A 24,978-nucleotide genomic window follows, 5' to 3' on the forward strand; every position below is an offset into this window, starting at 1 on the left:
CACACAAATTGTTGCAATAGGCCTTTTGCGAGTTAACTTTGACCCAAATATGGTACACTGAGTTCTTTAAATTCATGTGAACATAACAACTTGAATTCTTCTTACTAAAACCAATGTTGCCATACCTCGTGATTCGGGGCAAGCTTTTGCTTAGTTACATAAGAGACGCCTTGCAACAATGCACTCTTCTCAATGGATAAGAAGGGCACAAAGGAACCAGTCCATTCCAGGGATGGTGGTCGCTATGCAAAAGCTTGCCCCGAATCACGAGGTATAGCAACGGTGTCTTTAGTCTGGGGAATTCAAATCGTTACGTTTATGTGCAGTCAGATTACTCAGTGCACCAGATTTTATTCAAATTTAACTCGCAAATGGCTTAATGACAGGTCCAGAATGCAGATTTTAAAATGGCACTCTCTGCTTCGCCTAGCATGTTATTTGCCACCTCATTACAACAGGGAACAACTGTTTCGTTGCACCGTGGTAATAGATTTTGCAAATACAAAAGGAACAAAGTGAAAACATTTTAATGCGTCACAATGCATTTCACTCTGCTAAAATTGTCTTCATCAACAAAGTGTTCGCGATCCAGTACATGAGTATTTATGCCATAACACATGATCGATTAATGTAATTTATCTACTAACTAATCTAACGTAATCTATTCAGGGGTGTGAGTGGCCACTTAAAATTAAAGCTGAAAACAGCTACATCTACGCTGGTACTCAGCAAAAGTCCGCTTCTGGATATTGACGCTGAGCTAGCAATAAGCTGAAATGTAAAAAGTTCCCATACATGTACTTTTGTACAGGCCTGGTGTACACAAAAGCTAAAATTCAGGGTCAACATCTACAGAAAAAAAAAGCTGAAATCAGCTGAAAAGCTGAATTCTTACACCCTTGTCTGTTAACATGGTATAACAAAATGCCTTGTGCTCCTAGGCCGAGACTGTGTGTTCCAGTCAGACGTTTCTTACGTCTCCATTGCTCAGTGTCTGTATCATCCCCTGGGCGTCGTTCAGCTCTGACCGGAGCTGGGCCATGTCCTCCTGGATGCCCCTCTTCTCGTTCTCGTGGTCCTGCTCCATGGCGACCAGCTGGTGCTCAGCAGCCAGTTGCTTCTCCCGGATACCCGCCATTTCGGTTTGCAGCCGGTCCAGGGAGCTGGCTAGCTTCTGCACGTGCTCCGAGAGGTTTGGTGCACTGGGAGTGGGGCTGCTGTTGCCTGCAAATGATAATAAGTATGGCAACGTACAAATAGAAATGGAATCTATCTATCTATGGTAACAGTCATACGGAGAACGTTCTTCAATAACGGATTGTTGGGTTTTCTACAGAAGCAGTGATTTTTGTGCAATTAGATTTCCATTCATCAGCACGTACAACAAAGACAAACAAAAACCGTAATGTCCCTATTTGCTTGATCGTGTGCAGAGGTAAAAGTCTGACACATGGCCTCCTCAGACCTACTTGGGTGTTTTGTGTTTTTGTGCATGCAAAACAGCTCGGATTGCAAATGTACACATATACATCATCTACCATTTGTTATTTCAGGGAATGCGAGAGCTTAGCCCATCAGCCTTGCCCAGGAATTCACACTGCCAAATCACGTTTACACTTCTTGTGGCGACAGTGAGTTCAGGCCCGGGGTCCGTCACTGACCTTTGATCTCGCTCTCCAGCTCGTATATCCGACCTTCCTGCTCCTCGATGATGTCCTGGAGGTTACGAATGAGTTGTCGCTTCTCGTCAAGATGGGACTCGTGAGTCTTCTTCATTATCTTGATCTGCTGCCACTTGTTAGCCTGCTCCTTCTCGCATCGTGCCCTGTACTTTTTGGCGTTTTCTCTGAAGTTCTGTGAGGGGGCCAAGAATCGTAATCATACCCACGGGTCCTGTTTCTTTCACATGGATCTGGATCACAATCTGTGATCCGTCATTAGTTCACTGACACCAAAACCCACCTAATGGATGTGGCGAACCAGCGATGGATTACTGATTGCCATCAATGATCCCTCGTTGGTTCCCTGATACCAAAACCCACCTAATGGATGATGGAGCGACCCAGCGATGGGATCACTGACCAAGATCAGTGATCCATCATTGGTTCACTGACACCAAAACCCACCTAATGCATGGAGCGAACCAGCGATGGAATCACTGATTGCCATCAATATCCATCGTTGGTTCACTGACACCAAAACCCACCTAATGGATGGAGCGAACCAGCGATGGATCACTGATTGCCATCAATGATCCGTCATTGGTTCCCTGACACCACAACCCACCTAATGGATGGAGGGAACCAGCAATGGGATCACTGATTGCAATGCCATCAATGATCCATCGTTGGTTCACTGACACCAAAACCCACCTAATGGATGGAGGGAACCAGCGATGGGATCACTGATTGCAATGCCATTAATGATCCATCGTTGGTTCACTGACACCAAAACCCACCTAATGTATGGAGCGAATAAGCGATGGGATCACCGATTGAGATCCAGATCCGTGCGAAACAAACCGGCATTTGCATTAGAGCATCACGAGAAAATGCAACAGTATCCACTACCCAAGCACTGTTCTAGATCCTCACATGTTCATCCAGTACACACTGTCCTAGTGGTACCAGATGTCTACTTGAATACTTGTCATCTTTGCAGAATATTCCTAACTACACATTCAAATAATCCTTCAACACGAAGTATGACCATGGGTTATCTTTCATGTACATATTATGCATGTACAACAAAGTCAACACAGTTCGCTTCACACGTTTTCAAATTACTCAACCATCTGTCAGACCCTCATGTAAATTCCAAAGACCCTGCTTTCATACCGGTAGCCCTGAAAGTGTTTTGAGTGAAAGCTGTGCTGCATGTCCAGTGCATAACATGAACGTATATTGGACATGAAGCTGTAAATAATGATGTCGCTAATTATCATCAGCTGCATAGTTCAGATGCCATCATTTCTGCTTCATTCCCTCACTGAAGGACTTTTTCCTGGGCTGTTTGTGTTCCACTTAATATGGCATAAGCCCCGAGCTGGACCGATGGAGGGCGCACTTTTCCTAGCAATGGCGGCTCCTTCAGTCGAAACTGCGCTTCGCTGGCTCACAACGGACAACGGAATGCACACGTTATGGTCGAGTCACTACCAGCAAAATGAACACTCCCGACCGACGTGGCTCTTCTCAACCGATGAGGGGTGCTTCTGTCCAAGGCCAATTTTCACTTGTAGTGTGCAACATAACGAGGCACATGCATAGAGGAATGAAAACCCACAACCAACAAGCAGCCAAGTTTACAGGTATTTAGTGGACACTGCAAATCTGGTTCTGAAGCAATATTGTATTTGTCATAATCTGATTACCACACATTACACTGAAGCACACACATACAAGGTTCCTGCACCTACATCGTAAAGGACGCTTGAATTCCATGACCTTTCTACAACTTTTCCATGACCAAATTATAAAAATCCATGGCCCAATGAATGCAATTTTTGGACTCTTCGGACTTCCAAAGTTGCACTTACATGTACCATATTTCTAATAATAGAAATCACAAACAAGTGTTTGAAAAATTCCATGACTTTTCCATGAATTGAATCATTTTTACAAAATTCCATATCGGACCTGGAAAACAAAAACAAATTTCCATGACTATTTCATGATTTTTTTTAACTAATAGGCTGTGGGAACCCTGCACATGTCAGTATACATGTACATGTACATATGTACCAAAAGTCCTTATATTCAAGAGAGTGCTACACAGTAGATACAAGTACAGTGTACGGTTCATGTGCGCCTAATCAATGGAGCAAAGTTAAGTCACCTTGAGTGCACAAGTGAGCCCTCACAACGAACCTGAGAATACTCAAGTGAAAGGCAGAGGGCGGCACTGATCCTGACGCGCCACGGCGGTGGCCTTACCTTGACTTGGAGAATCAGGTCTTCTCTCTGTTTGTCTTTCTCTTCCAGTTCCCTCCGCAAAGCCTCAACATCCTCCCTGGATACTTGGCCTGATATTACACAGAAAAATCATGCATTGTGAACTACTGCGTACATACACATGTACATGTACACAATGTATGTATGGGTGAATCCAGAAATTAGGGGTCCAAATTGTGACATTTTTGTGTCCCTGTTACATGAAAACATCTGACCTTTGCTATTTGACATGGAAATATCACCAGAATTGATTTCAAACTATTACTATTGTTTGGCAGGTAATTTGCATTAATCCATCACTCTTGGAAATTAGAAAATGTGTTCTGAACTTGCGAAAATCATACACGCACGTCAGATGTGACAGGGAAACACACAAAAAATGGACCCGTAATTTCTGAAATTGCCCCTGATGTATAAACTAGAAGATAAACAAAACCCAACTTCTGGAGAAATGAACCCCCCCCCCAAAAAATGTCTTTTGAAAGAAAACCTTTGGCAAGATCGCTTTAACAGGGAAAACAAATTATTGGTTCAGGAAAATTGGTTTCAACGGTACATACATGTACAGTATGGCTTAGAATACATCCACATGTACAAGAATGTACACAAACATACATACATGTACATACAGTAAGTTACATCATAAAACTACACATGTAGAATCATGATCCATGAGATGTGCTACACTGTACAGGCATATACTGAAGAAATCAGACATCCAATGACAGGCCTTTACTACTACATGTACATGTACATGTATCAATATAGGCATCGCTAGAGCTGGGGTGTACATGTAGGTGTCCCCCCCTCCTTAGTGTTGAGTTTTGTTGGCAAACTAGGGCGCTGTCAGCAAGAATGGAGAGGAGAGGGAGGGTGTCCGGTCAAAGGATTACCAATGCAATCATGAAATTTGTCAATGGTCCATTGGCATGCAAATGCCATGATGGCAATTAATCCCCCTTCCCCCATTATAATGGTCTAGTAATGCCCATGTATCACATGGACACACACCACATAATATTGCTTACAGGGGTACAGACAGAAGTGGTAAAGTCACTCTACACCAAGAAGTACAGAGCTGATAAACCATGTCCATACATACATGTACATTGATCTACATCTACAGTGTAGGTTTAGCCCTAACCGCCAAGCATGTTGTTTGGCTTACAGTACTCACAAAGTTCTACAAAATACTAAGTAATAGCCTGAGCCTGAAGAACCTAGCACTACAAATTACTACTTCTGGCTAGGTGACTTCCATTGTTACTCGTACAGAGAACAATAAAGCTATGCATTCATAGTGCCACAGCACTGTATGGTACATTGTCTTTTCTATTGTATTTTATGGCCTCAGAGAACAATACGGTCATGTCCTCTTATAAGCTTACTACAAGTACATGTAGTAATTTGTGGTATTATGTACATGTAAGGTTAGGGTTAAAGTAACACTGTACAGGTGATGGTGGAGTGACTTACTGGGGGTACTAGTACAATACAATGCCATGTTCACATTGATCAATGTTAAAACTTGCAGGCATGTGCATGTGCATGTATGAATCTGTCATGCAGGTAGCCATATACATGTAGTACATGTATTATATTCATGAAAATACATGTATTACATGTTACTTGGGTAAGCACATGTACATGTACTGGTTCATGTATGTTCATCTATTTTAATAGATCGTCACAAGCCAACAAGACAATGCGTCTCAAGAATAAAAACTCAGGACAAAATCAACTGTGACAATACAACCACATTCTCGCATTACAAAAAAAAGGACTTACATTCCGGGAATTTATGCACAGGTACATGTACGTGTACGGGCAGGCCGCATTTACACGGAGCAGAAAAACAGGACTGACATCGGTTTCATCCTCACTGATTATACTCACGATGCTGCTCGGTAATCTCCCGTCTGTCTACTGTTCTGGTTTTATACACGCATACGGATATACACTACACGTATCTTGACCTTACTACCAAATCCTACACTCCAGACTTTCATCTAAGAGATGACATTTCACACATCACACACCCCCAGCTGCACTGTGTACATAATGAAGCTCGTCCGCAGAGCGAAGGGACAGCAATTTACACGCGATGCATATGACCGCTTATAATGAGCAAGGGCGGCCTGCTTATGAAGATGGAATGCTTCCATACAGAAATGCCACTTTCATAATCAATATGTAATTTGAAATAAATTGGGACCTGGGCAAGCCTGGATTAAATTGACATTGGAATTGCTGCCTGTTCCAGTGTTACATGTAAGTCGCCCCAGGCTGACGAGGGCTCACAGTGAGTCACTGGATGGATAATGACCCCTCGGGATGCCAGACACTGGAATAATCTGCACGAGTCAGTTGCATCATAGAGCATGGGTCCATGCTCTGTGGTTGCATGAACTCTGGCCTTGTGTATCAATGACAAAAAAGACATAATGTCCACTTTTCCACTTGTTTGCGTACTGAAATTACACTTGTCTGCATGCCTGTGTTTAAATTTGACAACTTGGCATGTACATGTACACATGCACTGTAAAACAGCGGAGGTAAAATGCAGAGCTTTATATTTTTTCAAACTACACTTTTCTCCCCAGATTCTTTTTAATAACGATTGTATTACTGGCTACGGGGAATTTCTACACACAGGTGAGCATGAAAAATGTATACCAATCTATCAAAATGTTTGGGTTATTTGAGTTTGGATTTTGTGGTTTGGGTTTGATGTAAACTTTGGGCTTTAAGTTGTTTGGTTTGGGTTTTGGGTTTGGTCTCGGGATGCTTGGGTTGGTTTTGGGTGGTTTGGGTTCAGTTTTGGATTGTTTGGGTTTGGTCTTGGATTATTTGGGTTTAGTCTTGGGTTGTTTGGGTTTTGGACTTGGGTTGTTTGGTTTGCTCTTGGGTTGTTTGGGTTGGGGGGTTTGAGTTGTCTGGGTTTGGGGCTTGGGTCGTTTGGGTTTGGTCTAGGATTGTTTGGGTTTGGTCTTATGTTGTTTGGGTTTGGGTTTTTTGAGCTGGGTTGACTGGGTTTGGGTTGTTTGGCTTTGGTCTTGCGTTGGTTGGGTTTTGGGGGTTTGAGTTGTCTGGCTTTGAGGCCTGGGGTGGTTGGGTTTAGTCTTGGATTGTTTGGGTTTGGTCTTATGTTGTTTGGGTTGTTTGAGATTGGTCTGGGATTGTTTGGGTTTGAGTTTTGGGCTTGGTCTTGAGTTGTTTGAGCTGGGTTGACAGGGTTTGGGTTTTGGACTTGGTTTGTTTGGGTTTGGTCTTGTGTTGTTTGGGTTTCAGGGGTTTGAGTTGTCTGGGTTTGTGGCTTGGGTTGTTTGGGTTTGGTCTTGGGCTGTTTGGGTTTGGGTTGTGTGGGTTTGAGTTTGGGGTTTAGATTTGCATTTTGGTTTTTGGGGTGGGGGATTTTTTGATAGGTTATTTTGTTTTTTCCTTCTTTCCATCATGAACATGATGTAAATTGCACGCATGCTCACACCTGCATGTACATGTACAGTATGCCTACACCAACACAAAGGGATCTGGTTTTTGTCTTAGGATAAAATTGCCAGTGTTTTTTGCTGAGTACTGACTCATTTTTTATTAATACCCATGACGCGAGTCCCCTGAGTGCTCACAGCAAGAGCCAGATGGCCAATTACTATGTGCACAGTCAATGAGGTCATGCTTGATTGAATCACAAACCATCATGATTGATGTCTCCATTGACAACTGCAGGACTGGTAATGCAGCCCTTGCAGTGAAATCAATGCAAAATATGGTAGGCCTTAAACATATTTTACCAATGTTCTTTTGTGTAGTTTTGATCAAGGTGCCTGTTAAGATTTTCCAAATAGCACCGTGGAGTGACCCTCGTGCTATTTAGGTTGAATGCTGCCGCTTTCACACTCCCTGGAGGTGGTAATTACCCCATCTTGTCCTTGTTGATAAACAGTGGTGGGTTCTGTTGCCTACCAGCGCATTACAGTTCGCCCAGAGAGTGCTTGACCCAAATTGTGTTTTAAGATGACGCTATTTTTAATGGGGGCATGGAGGCACGTCTTGTTTTCATGCAGACAACAACGTAAATTTCCAAACGTGTACATGTGTAGTGAGGATGTCATTTTGGGGGGGAGGGGGAGAATTGATAGTTTATATGACAAACTCAATCAACTTCAACATTTTTGCAATGCCAGACCCGAGCCATCCCCCCCAAGTGAGACCACATGGCGAGCCAAATTACAGTAAAACAGGCTGGTGCAGTGAGCAAAGACTTAAGGAATGACACTGCTCATCCTTCGCCAGGGCATCTTACACCTAATCCAACAGTGCAGAGAGTACTAAACAATGTAGTCTACTCCAGAGTGGGTATGGCTTCCAAGTGAATGATCATAGCAACTCCATAGCTACTTTGAACAAAGAAACCTACCTGCATGTAGTATAATATAAGGTGTGAACTGAATAGAATAGGGTACCCAGTATACATATAAAATTGAAGTAAACATAGACCTACATGTATGTCAAAGCAAAATGCATTGCAGCTACACATACATATATCCCAGTACCCTTTAAGTTATTACAATACAGTTTATATGTGACTATTAAATGGCCAAGTGGCCAAGTACAGATAAGACACTTTTAACTACATGTAATCCCTTCCACGTAGCTGTGAACACATTGGCATATTATGCATGACATGGATTTAAACAAGCACACACTGTACAATGTACACTCCCCAAACTTAACGACCTATTTATCCATTTGATTTCCAGATTTGGGACATGATGAAGATGGTAATTGGAGATATGCAGTACACCATATCTTTACATTTACATGTGACTGCTTGTGCAAGAGGCAATCAGAGTCCTTGAATTTTGTGTACATGAACAGGTATGGTCCACTGTATGAACAGCACATTATAAAATTAGCATCAGTTTAATTATGTTTGTCCGAGACAATGGTCAAACAAAATAGGTCTGACAGTATTGCTTAAATGCCCAAATAAAAATACAAGATGGGCTATGTGCTTTGAATGACCCTGTTTGTAGGTTGTTTTTCCCTTCTTAATTGTCTGTGATATGCATGGAACATTTATGCACAGAATGTGTAATTCATTCAACTGCTTGAAGGTACAGAGGGCATATGTAGACTTTCCAATAGGAAGTTCACTTTTTTTTCCTGTCCATGTTTTGCCGGTGAGTGGCAGTTACTCAGCCTCACCCCATTGAGTAACATCTGTACAGCACTGATACAAAGCATAATACACGCTGAACTTTTGTAGCCAATTCCACAGTCGTGAGTGTCATTGGCAGGCCTGTTGAACTTGTGCTGGAATGTGGGCTTAGAGTCTGGATATTAAAAAGTGCAAACAGAAGCAGGTGTGGAATGTCCTAGGCTGACCATGATTTATGCGGTGTGGACTTCCATTCGCTCCAGGATTTTGAAGACACTCTTTGTACAATGAAGATACTGAAATAAGTCATACATGTAGCCTACATGCACATGTACATGTATGTACACCGTTTGCTACAGAATGAAAAAAAAACAAAGGATTGGGACCCCCCAAGTTGCTTGTCATTAAAAGCAGAAAGTTGTATAAACAGTGCTCTTGTTATTTAGGAGATTTGATTGGTCCTACCAAATAATGCTAATTAAGAAATAACTCATCAAATGTAGTGTAACTGCACAATTTCCTCAGCATAAGTTCCAGCCTTTCACTCACCATATCCATTGGCTTCATTTTCGTCGCCAGACTCACTGTCGCTGTTCAGATAATCATCTGAAATATAAGGGGGAGGAGGGAATGTAAGTTCAGCAAAACAAACACTTTCTCAAGACTGTTTAATGAAGTAGATTAAAGAATTCAAACTCTGTCCCTTACCACACTGCAGTACGGTACATTTGCACTGGTCTACGAAAGAAGAGGCTGTATCAAATGTGAGTTGTGATTTGCTGATGTACATTGTACATGAAATGAGCTGCTTTCAAATCACTTTCAGTCATTCATCACGACACAATTTTTGAAAAAGTTGTTCATCAAATCAATACATTTCCACATTCTACATCGGTGGATTTGTTACTTACACAGGGTTTCTGCACCTACCGGTACAGGACAATTAAATTCCAAGACTTTTCCATGACTAAATATGAAAATCCATGACCCAACAATGCAGTTTCCTGGACTATTCGGACTTTCAAAGTTGTGGATAAAATCACGCATTTTATGCCCTTATGTATTTCTGGTGATAGAAATCACACACAGTGTTTGAAAAATTCCAGGACTTTTCCATGACTTAAGTCATTTTTACAAAATTCCATGACTTTTCCAGGCTGTGGGAATCCTGTTACAGTACATGCAACTTTAATTGGGCTTCAAGTAACCTTTTTCATGAAGCCAAATGCCTACATGTACATGTAGTTTTACCAGCAAACACAAATGGTGATTTGATGTAACTTCATGTGTCCTTATTTTGAACATATGTACCGGGTACCGGTACATGAATGTGCAACGTATCAAGCACTGGCTGCACAGTAATTGAAATTTGATGAATTACTTTACTTGGAATGGAATAACTTCCCAATGGTGGTGTTGGTCCTTAATGACCAACAGTGTCACTGCACAAAGTATCCCCACTTTACAACCCCTCGTTACTATAACTGCCCCACAACCCATTGTGGGGGCTAGTTTGGTTGCTACGGAAACCACCACAAAAGCGCCTCCCAACTCAATTCATTGTTACCAGGCCACAGCAAACTATCTATTTGTTGACTCAGTCCTGAAAGGGTCATCCTACATGTAATAGTAATGGTTATCACCACTGACACAGGATAATGTGTGCATTTGTCAGGTTTCTACAATCAAGGACTCACCCTGACATGTACACGCACACATGCGTATAGGTGAATACGTTCCGTAGTTGAGGGGACAAATGCACACATTACATGTATTTCACCCATTTTTGTGGGGGCCGACAAAGTTTGGGAGACAGACGAAATGTCTCCACAACCTGGTCCTAATTTGTCTAAGAAAAGAGAGGCCCGCCCATGTACATGTACACATGTACATCTTATGTATGTGGTAATGGGGTCTTTCTTTTAATATTTAAGGATCAAAAGTGGGACATAGGCCAACATTTAAGCACTGTTTTTCTGCCCTGCAGCAAGCCTTCCATAACACAAGAAGTTTACACAAAGAGTAGGGTACATTTACTGGTATGTGGGCCTAACTACTTTATTTATGTAGCAAAGGTCACAAATGTTGGGGCATAATTTTGGCCGGGGCCTCAGTGCTCACACTGTACATGTACATGTAGCTACATATATGGATGTATAAATCAAGTACTAAATCTGGCTTAAGTCCTGGTCAAACTTTCTACCTTTTCTGTCAAATTTGCAAAGCATAATATTAGGCATAAGGGTAAACCGTGAGATTCTTTGGGGGGAGGGGGATTTCAATAAGATTTGGGTAATTCCAGAAATTAGGGGTCAAAAAGTGGGACATTTTCGTGTCCCCGTTACATCTCACCTGTGTTATTTGACATGGAAATATCACCGGAATTGATTTCAAACTATTACTACTGGTATTTGTTTGGCAGGTAATTTACATTAATTCATCACTCTTGGAAATTAGAATATGTATTCTGAACTTACAAAATCATATGTCAGATGTGACAGGAACGTGAACAAAAATGGACCCCTAATTTCTGGAATTACACAAACGTGTATGTACATGTACTAGAACATGGCAAGTTATGGTGTGACACTCAATAGTACTAGCAGTTTGATTTGTAAATTGAGATTAATATTAAGTCTGTTTAACACAGATGTTTTTGTGAAGGTGACAGGGCTTTTCAAGAGACTCCAAACTGCCAGACTGTCAGTGTGCATAAAAAACTTTTCCCCTAAAATCCTTGTAGATACAGTAGAAACTGAACAGTGTTCACATGTGAGACTACTCAAAATATTGTAATTTAATTCAACTGTTGTAGATTCATTTTCAAGTTCATAAGGCTTTTTTTCTCAAGGATGAACACTGCGCGGATACAGTGTGCATCTTTTAATGTGTAGGGGTTGCCAGGTAACAAAAGAATCTCAAAAAGGCACTCCATCCATTATTTGCTTACATGAAGCATTTTTCCATTATTGATTTGTTGATTGGTTTATGCTCAGATTTTGTTCCACCATGGTTCACCATGATCACACAGGCAGGAGTTGTGTACAATTTCACACATACCTGTAATGCCACTATCATGACTCATGCACAGCACATTCACAACTTGCCAGATGGGTACACTATTCAATTACTGTAGGTGCACAGAGTGTACCACAAAAGCCTTTGTGTGACAATTGTCAGGCTGGAATAATTACTTGGCTTTGTTACACTAAGCTCTTTAGCCCGGTTGGCTTTGCTTTCAACAAAAACCGACAAACTCCTAAACAATTGCAAGGTGAGAGAATTCTGTACGGGTTTGTACCGTATTTCAGAACAAATAAAGAACAATTAAACATTTTGTGTAAAATCCAGATTGCTTTTTATAACTGTACAAATAAAATATCTCTTTATGTACAATGGAAATAGTTCAACGTCTGATTTTTTTTCTTGATTTTACCAGTCAATTGCAGTATACTTTTGTACCTAAACTTCTTTTCCCCTAGAATCCTTTACACATGTACAAAAATATATACATCGTAGAGCTAGGCCTACATGTATTAAATTAAATAAAAACTACAGCGCAAATTTCTCATTCCCCACGTAGAGAAAATTTGACGCTGTCTTGGCCGCCGACATTTTGAATCCATGTGCGTGCTTGTAGAACATTCAAAATCAGATAGAAGGAATATCGAATTATGTACTCTACATGCAACGCGCATCCTGTACCACTAAAATCCAATTGAAAAAGTCACGGCAACATCATCTCCAGCGCACAGCAAAACGAAACACTCATCTATTGATTGTGCATTAGTTTTTATGTATATTGGCTTTGTTGATGTATTGTTTTAGAATACAGATGCAGATATGGGTCATTCTGTAACTTACGGCTCCAATTTTTCTTATGTGCCTGTCACATCTGACCTGCATGTATGGATTTTGTAAGTTCAGAATACACTCTCTAATTTCCAAGAGTGACGAATTGAATGCAAGTTACATGTCAAGCAGAAACAGCTTGAAATCAATTTCAGTGATATTATTTCCGTGTCAAATTACACAGGTCAGGTGTAACAGGGACACAAAAATGTCACGTTTTTGGACCCTAAATTTATAGAATGACGCACATGCAAACAGCTGTACATTGTACAAAAGCCGTACAAAATGTTGAGTTTTCCATAGGTTTGTACACAAACATGGATGCGCCCAGTAGGCATTACTTTGCATAAGTGAGTCAGTTCTCTAGTTTTATACTGTAGCAAACACTAACTACTGCTGGAACTTAAACTTTTCATGCAACAAATATTCATTTTTTATAGAGAAGCACAGGTCCAATTCGAGTTTAATATTTTAGTAAAATACATGTCAATCCAAAGCTGCAGCTAGGACAGAAAAGCTCTGAATCTGCATGACTTTGTAACGGCACTCAAACAACCAAGCTGTTCAATCCTGAGTTGCTTTGATGTGTAGAGCAGGCTTCATTAAGTTTATACAATACAACAAACGGAAGCAGCATGAAACCTCAGTTTCAAACTCAATTTGGATGCTTCTGTGATTTAACAACTTTGATGTCCTAAATTAGCAGGGGAAATCTTGTTGAGATTCCGAACATATGTCCAACTTTGGTAATTTCAGGTAGGACCAACTGTCCCCGAGTCCCAATTTTTTGGGTACTCTTTATAGGGTTAAAAAATGGCTAATCAAACAGTTCAGTGACAGGGGCCAGCGACATACCGTCTGATAGACCAAGCTCCTCTCTCATGGTGTCCCATCTGGATGGGGTTGGAGATCTCAGCTTGCTAGGCCCACTCCCCACTCCAGGTGATTGGTATGTCTTGGGGGTGTTGAATACAAATTTGCTGGCATGCTATGTACAAATAACAAAGTGACAGTTACATAAATAGGAAATACTCTATTTATGTACAAAATACAGTTGAAAATCACTAAATAAAAAGCACTCATAACAAAAACACTGTTATAAAGACGAAATTCTGAGAATTCCAATTTCTTGAATTCCTGAATTTTCTTTGTTCCTTTAACAACAAAGTCCTAATAATAAGACTATTTGTCTGGTCCCTATACAAACATATGTAGGACTTCATTAACAAGTCAACAAGAGTTGACGGCGGTTAGTCTAAACGTGAATGTCTGTAAACTGCGAATGTTCATGTATGTGGCAGTGAACGGAGGAGAGCATTACTTAACATCTTATGAATAATTCAAAGGTCAGATTTGAGTTCTATTCCCCAAACGATGAGGAACATGATGTTTGGCTCAGATAACTAAAATGATCAGTCGATATACCGATTCATGTATTCACCTGTAGGTAAGAGCCGGAATTTCATTCGCACACACGTAAAGGTGCTAATGTCTGTTCAGGCATTGTACATGTAATCTGTAAATGATGCCTTTGAAGAGTCCACTTGGCCACAGTGAGTTAGCAAAACGTGAAGAGATTAATTTTACGGAACAACCTACCGTGTATGCCATTCTGTCTTTGAGCTGTCTCTGGACGAGCCCTCGGAGAAAAGCCCAAATGTGGTGGAGACTGGAAGAGCTGGAAGTGATTTTACAATGCACTTTTTACTTATGCAAACGTTGGCAGCCTAGCTTATGGCAGTGGGCCTGCAATTAAACCCTCCCGATGATGATGAGTTACATGTAAGTTGAACTGCTGTGCTGTGTTTACCAACTGGCCTGCCCACAGTGTGGTAAAGCCAGGCTTACAAATAGCCCCCTGTATACACCAGATACAATGGGCGTTTACTTTGCGAGCTGCTTCACCACGCTTCACCTCACTGTCCCTATAGGAGATTAACTGACCCAAAGGATGCCTCACTTTGGCAGCATTCTGTTGGCAGTCAGTGCGTCCATGGTTACTGCAAAAGCAAAGTACATGTAACACCATTAGAACGAAAAAAGACTGCAGGCTCTGTAGAGAATCTTGTTAGTCTTGTTTCCATTTTTGATTTGGAAATCACTGAGCATTGAGCATTCGACCCATTTGTCCTCAAATGGTTCTGAGGGGTGTTGTGCTGGCTCTGAACTGCACGGCTGATTAAAATCAATGCACAAAATAGCACAAGAGCAAGGATATATACCGCGTACTCCTTTCATTTCCTCAAGAAATGTCATTACATACCACATGCGTGTTGGTTGCTTGCAATTTTGTATACATGCTTCATTGATTCGTACAAAGTGGAAGCATTCTCACAGTTGACACTAGATCTGTGGCAGTTAAGCAGATGGGAGGGCCACAGCCGGCATACTTATATTTTTCCTTATGTTTTTAAAGGAATGTCTTGTCTTTTTTCTCATTCTTCCACCTTCAGCTGGTTACTTTTGCAATTTCATCGAGATGACTTGACAGAGGCTTTGCATGGGTAGCCATCTTGCAGGGCAATTCCTTTGTTCCACAGGGAAACCTCCTCTGTGCATACGTTGTGGAACAAAAGCACTGACCAGCAAGATGGCAGCCATGTAATCCCTCTACACACTGTATTTGCTCCCCCTGGGCATGTATTTAGGTTTCACTGCCATTTCGTCCCCTCCCTCCACCATCAATGCTAGATCTTCCAATATACTGATCTAAGGAGCTTAAACAACCGAAGGGGTCTGCTTCTAAAGGTTTTATTGTAACATTGTAGATACCGGTAATTTGATAAGATCTACATACATACCAAAAATATCTTCACAAATTGTAAACTTAATGTATCAAGTTGGTTAGTCAGATTGCATAATTGGGTCCAATGGCTGTTTCACTTGACATCAGACGTGCACGGGGGGTATGTGGGCACTTGCTCCAATCCCCCCCTCCCAGAATGCCCCCTCCCCTTGAAATTTTGAGATGTGCATAACGTATTGGGCCACATTTCATTTTGCTTTTTGTGCCCCCTGGAAAATAATGGCGCACCCTTGATGGGTGCCCCCTAAGAGGTTTCACCCCTTGGCTAGCTTGGGTGCCAGCCTACCCCTAGTTGGAACTATTTACTGTATTTAAAAAATTCATCAACAACCTAGCCTTCCTGAAACGATGCCGTGATACCAACATTTTGCCTCCTGGCTTTCGCGTCCGAGATCCCATCCGGAACACGAAGTCTCAGGGTATTCTTCACCAGTCCAGCCTAGCCCTTCTCCGACACCGCATCCAAGCCACAAGATCGACCCTGGTACACCTAGACAGACAACTTTCCACAGCACAGAATCACATCGCTACAGCGGTTTCGACTGAAGACTTCACCAAGATCAAGAGAATGACAGACAGTGTCTGCCACCATGTCTTCAGATCAACTCGCCGCCGACAGATCAAGAAATTCCGTCGCCTCTCCAAGAACCAGAGTAAATCCCATATTCCCAGTCGGACTATAGGATCTTCTATATCCTCATGTCCATACCCTACCAAGCCCCACCTCCGTTCACAAGCTGCATTCACAAGGCAAACCGTGGTCAATCTCAGTCACCGCCACTTGTCACCCACGGAATCCAAAGTCCTTGCCCTCGGTATGAACTTCGCCTTGGTCCCGCGGTCCCCTCCAGTAGCAGACATCATCCAGTCTGTTGAGCCAGCCCTTCGCCACCTGAACAAGAGTGCTGCGGACGACGCCCGCCTCCACATCAGCCAAGCCCTCAAGAACCACAAGCCCGTCAACCCCAACATCTCTAAGACTGAACAGCAAGCCATCAACAGCCTACGTAGAGATCACTCCATCCACATCCTCGCTGCAGACAAGGGGAACGCAACTGTCGTCATGGACAAAGCTGACTATGACCGTAAGGTGCGGGATATTCTTGAGTCGGGTGCCTACCGGCCCCTTCACAAGAACCCCATACCTTCCATCCAAAAGAGATTCCAGGCTAAGCTCCTAGCCCTCCAACGGTCAGACAGCATCTCCATGGCCCTATACCGACAGCTTCGACCCTCAAGTTCAAGATGTCCAAGATTCTTCGGCCAGCCCAAGATACACAAGACCGGTATCCCACTCCGACCCATCGTAGCTTCCCGAGGTGGCCCCACCTACAACACCGCCAGGCACCTCACCAAGATCCTTCACCCTCTGGTTGGCAACACCCCACATCATATCAAGAACTCGGACCAGTTCGCCCAGTTCATCGACGGTTTGTCTCTACGCCCCACAGACATAATGGTCAGCTTCGATGTGGTCTCTCTCTTCACTAATGTTCCCACATTCGAAGCATGCACCATCGCCAAGGATAGGTTACTTCAAGATCCCTCACTCAGCGACCGGACCAACCTCAAACCACATCAAATCCACGATCTCCTGAGCAGCTGCGTAACATCTTCCTGCTTCCAGTGGAGAGACAAATTCTTCGAGCAGTCTTCCGGAACCTCCATGGGATCGCCTCTATCCCCGGTTCTGGCAGACCTGTTCATGGAAGAATTTGAGCAGACAGCCCTCTTCTCCGCAGACCTCAAGCCCAGCGTATGGATCCGGTATGTGGACGACACTTTCGTCGTCTGGCCACACAGCCCACAAGACCTCCAGCTGTTTCTTCAACACCTCAACAGCCAACACAACGACATCCAGTTCACCATGGAGCAGGAACAAGACGGTCGCATTGCATTCTTGGATGTCGAGGTTTCAAGATCACAAGATGGCACCCTATCCCGCACAGTGTATAGGAAGCCAACACACACCGACCGCTACCTAAACAACCGGTCTTTCCACCATCCCAGCATCAAGGCCTCCGTCAACAGAACCCTCGTGCGCCGAGCATACAACATCTGCGACCAAGACCACCTGCAACTGGAACTTCATCACATCTCCACAGCACTACAGCGGAACGGATTCAAGTCAAGACAGATCAAGACCCAAGACCCTAGACCCCCTCCAGACCAGCGGGTCTCCTATACCCAAGGTCAACCCATTAGGCACATTAGTTCTGTCACCCTCCCCTACATAGGCAATACCTCCCACCGGATCCAGCGCATCCTTCTACACCATGGCATCAAAGTCTTCCATACCGCCCCCAACAAGATCCAAGCAGCTCTCCAGTCACACAAGGACAAGCAAGACCCCAAGACCAAGCCAGGCGTCTACAGGATCCCCTGCGAATGCAGCAAGGTGTATATCGGCGAGACTGGCAGAGATCTCACCACCAGACTCAACGAACACCGAGCCCATGGACGACGGGGGGATCTCGAGAAATCTGCCATCATCAAGCACTCCAGCACTGACGACCACCAAGTCCACTGGCAACAAGCCCATCTCATTGCCAACATAGAACAATGGCATCCACGCCGTGTTCGTGAGGCAATTGAGATTTACAAGAACAGAACAGTTCCGCAAGACACAGGCTTCATCTTCAGTGACATCTGGCGCCCCATCCTCAACCCTTCTTAGCTCGCCTTATGGGTCCTCTATACCCTTAGCACCCATGTTTACCAATCCACACCCCCAACAGTACTGCCACACCTGAGTAAGTTTACCGCCACGCATCACCGAGCCAGCCTAATCCCTTCTCCAGAGTTCCCGCCTTCACGCATCATCGGACTAATCCCCTGTCTCTAGAATCCTCCACCAGACTACTTAAGCTCCACTCCCAGTCAGTATCCGGCATTCTCCTGATGACGAGCAGAGCATACTGCTCGAAACGTCGAGTACCACTGGTTCTTTTCAGAACCGCAAATACTCACAAAAGAGATACGTCCATGGTGCTACCGCAAACCTACTTTCTATTGTACCTATTCACCATGCAAACCTTCAAGACTGTATTTATGGGGACGCACGCTCTGTTACACAAAATGGGAAGTGTGTGATGAATCTCCAAAAACTGTCAAAAGCGACAGATTATCTGATGAGCATGTGCAGTACACACCCGACAGCAAAATGTTTTTTTACACAACAGGGTGGGGAAATTGACTTAATTAAAGCGTAAAATCTTGATTCTGGAGGAATTTCATTTGGGAAGGAAGTCAAGTCCAACATTTTGACAGGGTAAACTTTCACAAAGGGTGGAGACTGAACACTTGTCTCCTCTTAAGACTGGCAATAATTTTACTATTTTTCAACAGGAATGAACACGGTGTATATACCCCAAGACATTAGTGTAATATTAATTTAAAAACACGGCGCACAAGTCCAGTACAAACTAGTGTCATAGTGCAGTTGGGCAGAGTGTCGGCAGATACATGTATTTGGCATTTTTGCAGTTTGGTGTGATCTTTTTGACATCTGGATGGAAAGAATGTTGCATCCTGACTCCACGTCAGCTTACATGTAAGCACTGTGTACAAATATTAACACAGTCTATGGGGAGTCAAGAAAAAAATGGAATAATTGTAGAATACCCCGCAACTCTAAAAAAAAAAAATGACCCTCGAAAGACTGGTTACGTGAGTACAAGGTGAAAATCCCTTGAGAAGGGAGTGACACTTTGACCTGTACCTGGCTATGAGGTTGATCGTGCGAGGTGGTGGGGTATTCTGCAAGTATCAGGACCTACTCATTTTAGCTCGTCCCCCAATTTCAAGTTGATTTTTCCTTTTTGGAAAAATTATTGCATCCTGACTCCACTTCAGCAGTTTTGTGCAAAGTCTATGGGAGTGAAAAGAATTTTCTGAGTACATGTATTTCCTAACATTAACATCGGTAAATGTTTCTCAGTCTAGAGTTTGTGTCTTTCCAGCATTTCTGTAATGACTGACTTTTACTGAGATGATATATGATGAGAAAAGTGGAGTCAGGATGCAACATTTTTTCTGATATCCTATTTCCCAGTGAAATTAGAAAAAAAATTCTCAGTCCCAGATCATCATGTCTTTTGTTTTGAGCATTCCTGCAATGATTGACCTTTAACAAGATGATTGAGAGATGGTGAAAAAAGGAGAGGCAAGGAGAAACCAAAATTCTTTCCACCGCCCGAACAGTTTTGGGCAAGACACCGGCTATGATGACACGCATGATCATGACGACGTTGGACCCCACAGCTGCAGTTCTGGGCGTATAACGTTTTGTAGACGACGTGGGACGTTCATCATGTTAATGCCACTTTCAATGATACGTTTAATAGCGTAATTAACGTAAAGAAATAATGAGAACAAAGTTCAGAACAGAATCAGAGGCAATGCAAACTTACCACCGGTACTACAGGAACAAAATGGTAAAAAAGAAACCAAGAAAGACAAAAGCCGGTCAACGACAAGCATGATAAAAAAAGTACTGCAGTATATGCAGACGCTAGTTTCTTTGCAAGTAAAATAAATTAACTGGCGTGCCAAAGCGCGCCACCAACAAATTTAAATACTTGAAGTAATCCTTTCGTTGGGTAACCGCTTGAGGGCGCTGATTGAGTCTCCTTTTCGGGCGTATTTCTTCGCCAGGCGCAGGCGCTCAAAAAGTATCTACAATTTTTTTCCAAAAGAGGAGTTTCTGTGGCCTAAAAATTGTAGGATTATGTAAATATGACAGAGGATCAACTTTCTAGATTAAAGGGGTTCCCATACCAGAGGCAAAACAGAGCAAAATGGTACTGAAATTGTCCAAAGAGCCCGCGAAAGTGGAGGGGTGTCACTTGAGAAATGGTTGGGGGGTGAGTCTGTTTTGGGCGGATATCAGAAATTTAATTGGTTAACCTACTAGAATTTGGAAATCCAATAAAATATGAAAGACCAAACAACACTTTGTTTTTTGTTTGAGAGGTCCAAGGGACTTCGGTTGCCCGCACAGGAGCTGTGAACTTTGTTGATATTACACTGTTTTTAATGGCTTGAATTAGTTCAGTCAACCCTTACCTCTCACCAATGCACCCATTTTAGTGACGTTTCACTGGACAATCCTGATGGCCCTTGGCATGTGTTTGGTTTTGTACAGAGCGACTTTTACGGAACAGTAATCTGTACAATAGCTGTCACACTGTTTACTGCCATCAAAGGGGGCCATTGCAAATAATGCAGTGATGTCATCGGGCGATTCACAATAGTGCGCCTCCAAGAGTTTGCAACGCGTTGACCAATTACAGTGCGCCAAACCTGTCGACCCTTTCCAAACGTGCATTGGGTCGACAGATTTCAACTTCCTTCCGAAAGCAGAAACTACCAGACTCCTAATAAGCGAGCGTCTTTTACCCCCAAATGTTGCAGTTTTACGAGTAGACAAGTGGAGGGAATTCGGAAGGAAAAAACTGCATTGAGGGTGAGCTTTCAGTTTCCCCCTCCGATTTTTTTGGCAAATAACAAAATAAATGTCTTAGTCAAGATATAATATTTAATGTTGGGTCAAAAGCAAAACTGTTGAATTTTGTATCACTCCTGCAACATCTTTGGGAACATACGGTGTGTTTTAATAACCACTCACCAATTAACATGCGTCTGACACAAAATGTTAAAAATTGCTTACGAATACAAATGGAGGGAACCATTTCAACTCGATTGGTGTATTGACAAAAGACTCTCTATTATACGGTAGCACCGATCGACAGAATTTTAATTTGTCAATTTAGATTTTAAAAAATGGTTGATTAGAAAGGAAATTATTCCATGATTCACTACAGCTCCAGTTTTAGCCCTACCTATGAGCCCCAAGCTGGTCTAAGAGAGGGCGCAATTTTCCCAACAACGCAGACTCCTTTGGTAGGAACTGCACTTCGTTGATTCACAATCGACTATGAAACACATGCCTTACGATCGCATCGTTACCAACAAAATTAACACTCTCCGCCTCTTTTCAACGGATGAGGGGGTGCCTCTTCTCAAGGCAGATGCGCTTTAAGCCAACCTTCTACTTAAAGGTTGTGACAGGAGTTTTCTCGCCTGTGGTTAATGTATGAGTAGGGAATTTTGCATCATGAAAAACTAAAAATAATTCACAAACAGAACAGTATAATAAATTTACGGGCAAAACCATTTATACCAAACGATTCTTATTTATCTAATAGTCCTAAATGAAATATTAAACAGTGAACTGGCATTGCTTAAATACATGTAAAGAAATGAAATGGACTTTTAGACGTGTGGCTCGTTATGTCTCGTCACAAAGCAACTTGGTCTGACTTTATGAGTTTAATTTTGTCCTCTACGCACTCCATGATCTGTTATTTCAGACACCATGCATTTTATTTTTAATACCCAGTACCTTACTTTCGGAAGTTTCTTTCTTGCTGCATCTTTTTCTAATACAAATTCCCAACGTCGTACATGCTGTTTCCCTTGCGTGAGCGGTGCATTGGCACTAACTGTCTGCCTGATCCCGACGCGGTGCGTCCGTCAGACGTCCAGGGTTGGTCGTCTGTTATTTCAGTTATCGTGGCCGTGCGTGCCGCGGCTGCCCCCAGCAAACGTCCCGGCGCTTCGGTTTGCCCGGGAACTATCAAAGTTAGATGGTTCACCGTGGTGTGGTGATGATGCACAACGGGTCGGTGTTCCGACCCCGATGAACTTCTGTCGCAATAACCCGAGATAGCAGAGATAGTCTGGGGCGGCATCTTCCCGTCGATTTCGCGGCAAAGTTGACCTTTCTTCAAGTTATGTTCATCCGTCGACCTCCCCGTGACTGTCTTTATGGGCGGGATGTCCATCGGTCCAGAACTTTGAAAGGGCAGTCGGGATGGGCTGTCGATAATCGGTCGGTCACTATCCGGCCGTAACTTGTTCATACTGTCGCAACGGTGACCCCGAAGAGCTGTCTGGACAGTTGGGGGCCCAATGGACTCAAAGACTGGTCGGCCATTTATGCCGAGGATGGGCAGTTCAGACAGGGGACGTGCAGGGCGAACAGCGTCCCGGGGCTTTGTGTAGAAATGTGGCTCCCTGCCCGCGTGACGTCGACTGTGGCTGGGTTTGACGGGACCATTGCTCCGAGTCGACCGAATGCACTCAGGTTTTTCCCTGGACTCCCGTTTACACTCGAACTGACAGCAACGAACTTTCAGGAGATACATGACCGTCGCAAGAATAGCAAGCGTTTCTAAGGTGATGAAACCAGCTAGGGCGTAGATGAGAGGGGAGAGGTGGCTGTCTTTAGACTTTGAATCTGCAATCGAAAAAAAAAGACTCTGCATCTGCATCGAAAAAAAAAACGACTACAGGAATTTCCCCCCTGTTTTGTCTGGCAATTTAAATCAAGTCAGTTTTTACCACGCTCACCAAAAATACTAACACTACCGGCTACATCATGAATTGGAAGTTCGTCCTCCAACGCTATGGATACGTGGAAAATATACGAGCGCACTGCTTGATTTCTTGTCGTGCATATTCTGTGTTCTTCCTTGTCACATACCAAAAAGTACGTATCAAAATTTCTTACAAAGGAAGAACAAATCACGGCAAAGGATCATTGAAGAATAACGGTTACCCTCCGAGGAAAGTGCGCCTAATTATTTCTACACATATACTGAGGGGTTTAAAGTTTGGTCGTTGAACTGCATGTTCGCTATTGATCCAATTTGTGCCGCCAGACGCACAGTCAGGCGATAATGATGTTGGTGTGCCTTGCTTCAACTTGAGCGGTCCGATCACGGAGCAGTAAAAGCATTACATAATAGTTTATATAGCTCATCATCTCAGCTCCATTCCCGATTCAGAGGGAATTCCATGCTTACCGTCTGTTGCGGTGTAGCATCCGCCTCCTTCGGTCGTCTGCTCATCTCGACCGTTGGCACATTCTGGCACTGAGTTGCATATGTACTGTGGCTCGAGGCATGGTGCAATCTCGTCACATCGGAAGCATGTTTCATCTAAGATCGATAGACATTTTTTTGTAATTGCTCACAAAAGGTTGAAACCACTTTGTATATTATCGTCACTACTGTCACAATTATTTTCATTTGTGAGCCAAATTTGTCCCAGTCATTATTTTCGTTTGCACTTCACCTCACTGAATTAATTTGTTACGTATCCCTCCATTCACATCCTTACGGGTTGCATCTCTACCGTCAGCGTCATATGCATCATCGTTGGTTGTCGTCTTCAAAGCCCGTTCTTAATCGCCGCCATCGTCACTTGTGTGATAATCGCCACTATACTTCAAAACCAAATCTTGGGCCAGTAGCTTTTGCTCACCGTGGCAGACAGGAACAGCAGTTAAATCGCACTGTTCGAACACACCCACTTACCTTACATACGGTGGACATTCCTTTCTTTTTGTGCAGGTAAGAAAAATCAGTTAAAATACTCTTTTTCTTGAACTGAGAACATTTTCAGCTGGCTTTTTGCACAAGGTTTCCTTGACTATTCCTCTTTCTTTTACGACGGATGACCCCTACCCCAAAATGCCTTTAAACATCTTTTTCAGAGAAGGGAAAACGTCCTGTGGACATGGGTAAGTCCACAGAACGTCTTCCTTTCCTGCATCGTGTGGACATCTTTTGTTCACCAGTCCACACTGGGTATGTAAGGTTAGCTAGCGCCAGATTGTGCACAGGTGCTGAATTACTGTGGAACAGACTGACGGGACTTACCTAGTACGGAGGCCGCTTCAACTACCCATATCTGTGCCGTGTCAATCGACACCAGAATCGCACACCATCGCACGAATGTGAAACGCATGGTTCAGCAAATCATTGATTTCAATTAATCTGATTGCAAAGAAGTTATGGAGAAAAGGCGGCGGGTTGGGGACTTATAAAGGAAACAGTCGAGGTCAAAATCACCGGGCATAGAGGACGCACTCAACGAAGAGGTGGAAACGGCAAGGCCACTGGCTCAAGCCTTTGTCCTCCTTCGGACCAGGCCGGCCCGTGGTCCGGGAGGATTATAATAAATTTCGAGCAATTTCGGGGAGGGTGTTTATCAAAGTTTAGGGTGGGTGCAAATCCCACAAGGTCAGTGACGGCTGGTCACCGGCCAGTACATTATGGTTCCAACAATAAACGAAAGCTCCACCGACCCTTAAACCCGTTATCACCCAAGCAAGTACAGGTGCCTTTTTGTCCTCG

General features: G+C 43.2%; 3 protein-coding genes and 1 long non-coding RNA gene across 7 annotated transcripts in view; 2 read left to right on the forward strand and 2 right to left on the reverse strand.

Moving 5' to 3' along the window:
• kifc3 (kinesin family member C3) overlaps window positions 1–20,324 on the reverse strand; it is a 35,295-nt gene extending 14,971 nt beyond the window's left edge. Inside the window, exons 1-7 of one of the 4 annotated variants that reach the window (XM_087138418.1) lie at window positions 20,185–20,324; window positions 14,566–14,966; window positions 13,822–13,954; window positions 9,664–9,720; window positions 3,936–4,024; window positions 1,662–1,854; window positions 977–1,224 (exon numbers count right to left, since the gene is read on the reverse strand). In XM_087138418.1, the coding sequence (XP_086994544.1) occupies window positions 977–1,224; window positions 1,662–1,854; window positions 3,936–4,024; window positions 9,664–9,720; window positions 13,822–13,954; window positions 14,566–14,577 (732 nt within the window). In that variant the 5' untranslated portion in view covers window positions 14,578–14,966; window positions 20,185–20,324. Of the gene's footprint in view, window positions 1–976; window positions 1,225–1,661; window positions 1,855–3,935; window positions 4,025–5,741; window positions 6,002–9,663; window positions 9,721–13,821; window positions 13,955–14,565; window positions 14,967–20,184 lie in introns of those variants that run through there. The other 3 variants (XM_022245242.2, XM_087138420.1, XM_087138419.1) reach the window with 3 other exon arrangements.
• LOC147798730 (uncharacterized) lies at window positions 6,099–8,910 on the forward strand. Its single transcript, XR_015425729.1, has 4 exons — window positions 6,099–6,224; window positions 6,557–6,608; window positions 8,138–8,309; window positions 8,714–8,910. It is a non-coding gene; the product is annotated as an uncharacterized LOC147798730 (long non-coding RNA).
• Window positions 16,341–18,525, forward strand: LOC147798731 (uncharacterized). The gene is made up of 2 exons (XM_087137790.1): window positions 16,341–17,378; window positions 18,511–18,525. The coding sequence occupies exons 1-2, from the start codon at window positions 16,341–16,343 to the stop codon at window positions 18,523–18,525; spliced, it is 1,053 nt and encodes a 350-aa protein (XP_086993916.1).
• Window positions 20,325–21,343: 1,019 nt separating the features above from the next.
• Window positions 21,344–24,656, reverse strand: LOC110984773 (uncharacterized). The gene is made up of 3 exons (XM_022245256.2): window positions 24,502–24,656; window positions 23,644–23,778; window positions 21,344–23,075 (listed from the first exon to the last, which is right to left on the reverse strand). Exons 1-3 carry the CDS (start codon window positions 24,587–24,589, stop codon window positions 22,216–22,218), a joined length of 1,083 nt encoding a protein of 360 aa, XP_022100948.2. The 5' UTR covers window positions 24,590–24,656; the 3' UTR covers window positions 21,344–22,215.
• Between the last annotated feature and the right edge of the window lie 322 nt (window positions 24,657–24,978).

This window comes from Acanthaster planci, linkage group LG06, assembly GCF_054643075.1.
Source record: "Acanthaster planci isolate LZ-2023a linkage group LG06, COTS_SCS, whole genome shotgun sequence".
NCBI lineage: Eukaryota > Metazoa > Echinodermata > Asteroidea > Valvatida > Acanthasteridae > Acanthaster > Acanthaster planci.

What these genes read in the sequence shown, in the direction of transcription:
- LOC147798731 (XM_087137790.1), top strand. Translation starts at nt 16,341, where the DNA reads ATGACAGACAGTGTCTGCCACCATGTCTTCAGATCAACTCGCCGCCGA.
- LOC110984773 (XM_022245256.2), bottom strand. Translation starts at nt 24,589, where the DNA reads ATGCGTTTCACATTCGTGCGATGGTGTGCGATTCTGGTGTCGATTGAC. An exon ending in TGAAGCGGCCTCCGTACTAG is followed by an intron (nt 23,779 to 24,501) that starts GTAAGTCCCGTC and finishes TATCGATCTTAG; the next exon opens with ATGAAACATGCTTCCGATGT. An exon ending in ATGCTACACCGCAACAGACG is followed by an intron (nt 23,076 to 23,643) that starts GTAAGCATGGAA and finishes TTTCGATTGCAG; the next exon opens with ATTCAAAGTCTAAAGACAGC.